Raw genomic sequence first — 4,272 nt, forward strand, 5'->3', positions numbered from 1 at the left:
TTTTTTTTTTTTTTTTTGGTATTTAGTACAGGGTCTGTAGGGTCTCACTACACAGACAGGACTTGTAGTGATCCTCCTGTTTTCAGCCTCCCAAGTGCTGGGATTACAGGCACGTGTCGCCATGCCCAGTCTCAATCGCTGTCTCAGCGTGCCCCAGGGGCGGGGCAGGCACGGGGTTACTGTTTTTAAGAGATGGGAGTCTTACTATGTTGCTCAGGTTGGCCCCAAACTTCTGAGCTCAAATGATACTCCTGCCTCAGCTACCACGCAAGCTCCCAATGCCTCCGTTTAAAACTGGATGGAAGCCAAAAACCGGCCGAAGTCCCAAATGCATCATTTTAGCATAGGTGGTAGCTGAGGTTTTAAATCAGCTTAGAGCCTACACAGATTCCCATGCCTTGATTCACAACTAAGAACCCAAGGCTCAAAATATCCCTTAAAATTTCACAAAATCGGGAAGGAGAGCCTGTCACATAAGTCTCTCCATCTGCAAAGTTTGTCAGCAGCTAAGATCCTGAGGAGTTGGGCTGGGGATGTAGTTGAGTGGCAGAGCGGCTGTCTAGCACAGAGGAAGGCCTGGTTCAATCCCTTGCAATGCCTCCGGAAGCCTGGAGAACAAATAGTTAGTTAATCTTGAATACTACAGATGTGCTTTCTCAACTCCTTCCCACATTGTATGGCTCAGTGACATCAAGACAGGCTCTGGCTTGCAGCCGCAGCAGAGGGTCCTTGATCTATACCCAGGAGTAGCAGACCTTTTGCCCTGGGCCACCTGGGAGGTCTCCCTGGGAGAGTCAAAGGTGAAAGCATCCTTCACGCCTCCATTCCACCCACTCCAGCAACTGAGAGTCATTCAAGGGTGAGTCAAAGTGATGCTGTTAGTACAAAACAAGAGCAGCAGAGTTAAATGGTTAGAAGTGTAGCCTGAGGAACCAGACGCCAGGCAGGGTGAGAATGTCAGTCCCACTGCTTAGGAGCTGTGCGGCCCGGGGCCCACTTACTAATTATTCCAAGTTTCAGATCTCTTACCTGTAAGATGGGGTAATACCCACCTCATAAAGTCTTTCTGGGCTAATTATAAAGTGCTTTGAAGAGTGTTTAGCCAGACAGTAGGGTGCCACTTTATTAAAAAAAAAAAAGACAACGGAAAAAGTAATCCTTGAGGTTTGTAAAGTGTGTATGTTGCATATTTTCACTCTAAGAGGTTTAGAATCTTGTTTGAAAAGTACAACAAGTCAGGGAGCCCCAAGACTAAGCTGAGTTTCAGAAAATCTATAGTCTACCCAGAGAAGATCTCTCCAGCTACGATGGCCCAAGCACTGCTCCAAAACAGCCTAATATAAACCCTGGCATGCAGAGCCAAACTGAGCCCACACCAGCTGCGCAGGAAGCAGAATGCTGCCCCGGAGAGAGCCAACTAGTCGTTTTCCGAAAGATTTTTTTTCCTCTCAGGGTATTTGTGTAGAATAACGATCTGAGCCCTGTCCCCAATCTTAGTTATCTGATTTTAAAACTTTATAGCTGATTCTATCTAGTTCTGAAATCACTAGGCTCCAGGAGTAATAGGAAGTGGGGGGCTGCCAGTTTATGCAATCAATGCACTGTCAGACACCTTTGAACATCTGTTCCATGTAAGGCACTGTGACAATGCTTCGGTCCTCAAGAAAAAAAGATGTAACATAAACACAATTTATATCAATTATTATTTATATTGATCATGTCCTTTCCAACTCATGTAAGTTCAAAGACTTCAATCAATACAAAGGCTTTCCAGAAATGCTTTTTGGTGATTATAACAAATATTGACACTACGTAGCTCAATCATCTTATGAGTAGGAGAAGCTAAACTGTACAGCTAGTTTCTAAAGTTGAACTTATATGGCTACATTTTAATATGTGACGGTGTATGGCTCTGTGACATTTTACATGGTAGACCTCTGGCCAGTGTCATCAAGGCCAAAGTTTCTCTTCCTGGTCGCTACGTCACTGTTTATCTCTGCATCAGATTTGTCCGCGTTGCCACCCAAGCTCATTGTTACGCCTTCCATTCCCTCTGCGGTGCCTCCGTTGGACTGGAGAATGGAGGCATCCGGTTCTTTAGGACGCTTCCACTGTGGTCTGGTGACAATCCAAAAGATGAGGGCCCCAAACAACACAATCAGAAGACCAAGGGTATTGGTGAAAATACCTTCTGGTGAGAATGTATTGTATGCAGGAGTTGTCCTAAGAAAAAAGAGAGAGTGCGTCCAATTACAAATAGGCTGGCAGTATTGAACTCATCTATTTAAAATGCACATGGATACAGCTTGAATGCAAATTCCTTTAAAGCTTGATATTAAGAATAAATTCAAGTTATATAATAATTCATACACTGCAATATTATTATTAAAAATTCTAAGAATGAAAATAATAGGGGCTGGTGAGATGGCTCCGTGGTCTAAAGCACCTACTTAGAACAAGCTTAGCAAAGCACAGGGACTGCGGTTCAATCCCCCAGCACCACATGCCAGCCAGCCCCGCCCCCTGGTGGGCTGAGCTGGCCCCCCCCACACACCAATAAATAAAAAAAAATTTATAAAAAAAGAAAATAATATAGCACTTGGAACACCTGTGTCACTTAAAACTTGGGGGAAAAAGAAACAAAAATGCATGTGTACTATAATTACAAATAATAGATCCTGTAACTCAGTGGTGTGCCAAATTTTCTGTTCAAGGAGATCATAGGACCACAGAGGAAAGTGATTGATGATGTAGAGTGTGCCTAAGGAGAGTCACCTCGAGAGAAAACGTTCTCTCAGGCTTTCACAGAGAGCAAATTGGTCAAGCAATGGCTGTGACTCATCCACATGGCTGACACTGACAAAAGATCTACAAACTGCTGTACATGGTTTCAGGGTAAATCCTGAGGGGATTTGACTGACCTTGTCAGACCCAAAAGTTAGACTTTTTGTTATATAGGTCTTGCTTTATCTTGCTCTTACCCATCCAGCAGAAAAGTATAAACACAAAGTATAAAAAGTAAAGTCATATTAATGTGCTGAACTGTAGAAGGCCCAAGTCAACAACTTCTAACATTGCCAGTCCTGTGGATAACCCACTACTACTACTAGACTATATAGGATTATTTTGCTGAATTCACTCACCTACTATATTTGAATGGCAATGGAATACCCTTCTCTGACAAAACTAAACAAAAAAGGAAGAGATAAATGGAGGACCATTTTGTAGTGAAAAATATATATAATCTGTACATACAAATTAGTTAGGATAGATATACAGCTACTTTCTCTTAGTTCAATGAGAAGATTTGTACTAATAGTGTTTGGACAGGACATCATGTCTGCATCTTGTACTATGAATAACTACTATGAAGACAACAATGTGCAATGTATTAATTATTGTAACTGTCCTACTAACCTGTTTTGAAACTGTCTCATTGCTATTTCTTTCTCAATAAAATTAATTTAAAAAAATATAAAAACCTACAGGACTGGGCTCTAGCTCAGCAGCACAGGGCCTGCCTGGTAAGTGCAAGGTCCTGAGTTCAATTCCCAGTATAAAAACAACAACAAAAAAACCAAAAGCCCCCATGAAACAAAACAAACCATGAATACCAAAGACTGAGAGGTAACATCTAGTTTCCATGTTTTTTGTGACAGTAGTCCTGCTTAACTTTTAGTAATGTCATATTAATGTATAATTAAGTATTTTAAAAATAACCATGTGAAGGCTTAATTTTTTTAATATTGTTACATTTAAATTACATTTTCCTAATGAACAAGTCTGAACATTTTATAGCTAAAATATTGTGATTAGGAAGATCATGCAACTTACTGGCCAGAGAACAGCTTCTCTGTAATTCCCATAAGGATCGTCATAATCACCGTTCCGAAGAGGAAAAGTCCAGAATAAACATGTATGGGCATGACAATTGCTCGGAGAGAAAGTGGCGCCCAAGGGAGCAGGAAGATGCAGAAACCTAGGACAAGCTGAACACCAAAGAGCACGAAGGTTAGCACTTTGTCTTAATTACTTTTAACTTACTATTATAAAAGCAAATGGGAAAAATGGGAAACTCTTTACATAGAACAAAGAAGCATGAAATGGAAAAAAATAAGCTTCCCTGCTCCGGTTCCACTACCCAGGGGTAACCCTGTGATAGTCACCTACTTATGGGCCCTTCCAGAAGATGCCTATTCCTGTACAAGCATATGTGTGCGATCTCTCTCTCTCTCTCTCTCTCTCTCTCTCTCTCTCTCTCTCTCTCTCTCT

General features: G+C 41.6%; 1 protein-coding gene across 1 annotated transcript in view; it reads right to left on the bottom strand.

Moving 5' to 3' along the window:
• Positions 1–1,680: 1,680 nt before the first annotated feature.
• The window catches only part of LOC101564987 (cytochrome b reductase 1), a 33,968-nt gene continuing 31,376 nt past the window's right edge, over positions 1,681–4,272 (bottom strand). The window contains exons 3-4 of the mRNA XM_004634762.2: positions 3,835–3,989; positions 1,681–2,223 (exon numbers count right to left, since the gene is read on the bottom strand). Coding sequence (XP_004634819.1) covers positions 1,923–2,223; positions 3,835–3,989 — 456 coding nt within the window. The 3' untranslated portion in view covers positions 1,681–1,922. The remainder of the gene's footprint in view (positions 2,224–3,834; positions 3,990–4,272) is intronic.

The sequence above is a fragment of the Octodon degus genome, unplaced genomic scaffold (genome assembly GCF_000260255.1).
Source record: "Octodon degus isolate 3935 unplaced genomic scaffold, OctDeg1.0 scaffold00065, whole genome shotgun sequence".
Lineage (NCBI taxonomy): Eukaryota > Metazoa > Chordata > Mammalia > Rodentia > Octodontidae > Octodon > Octodon degus.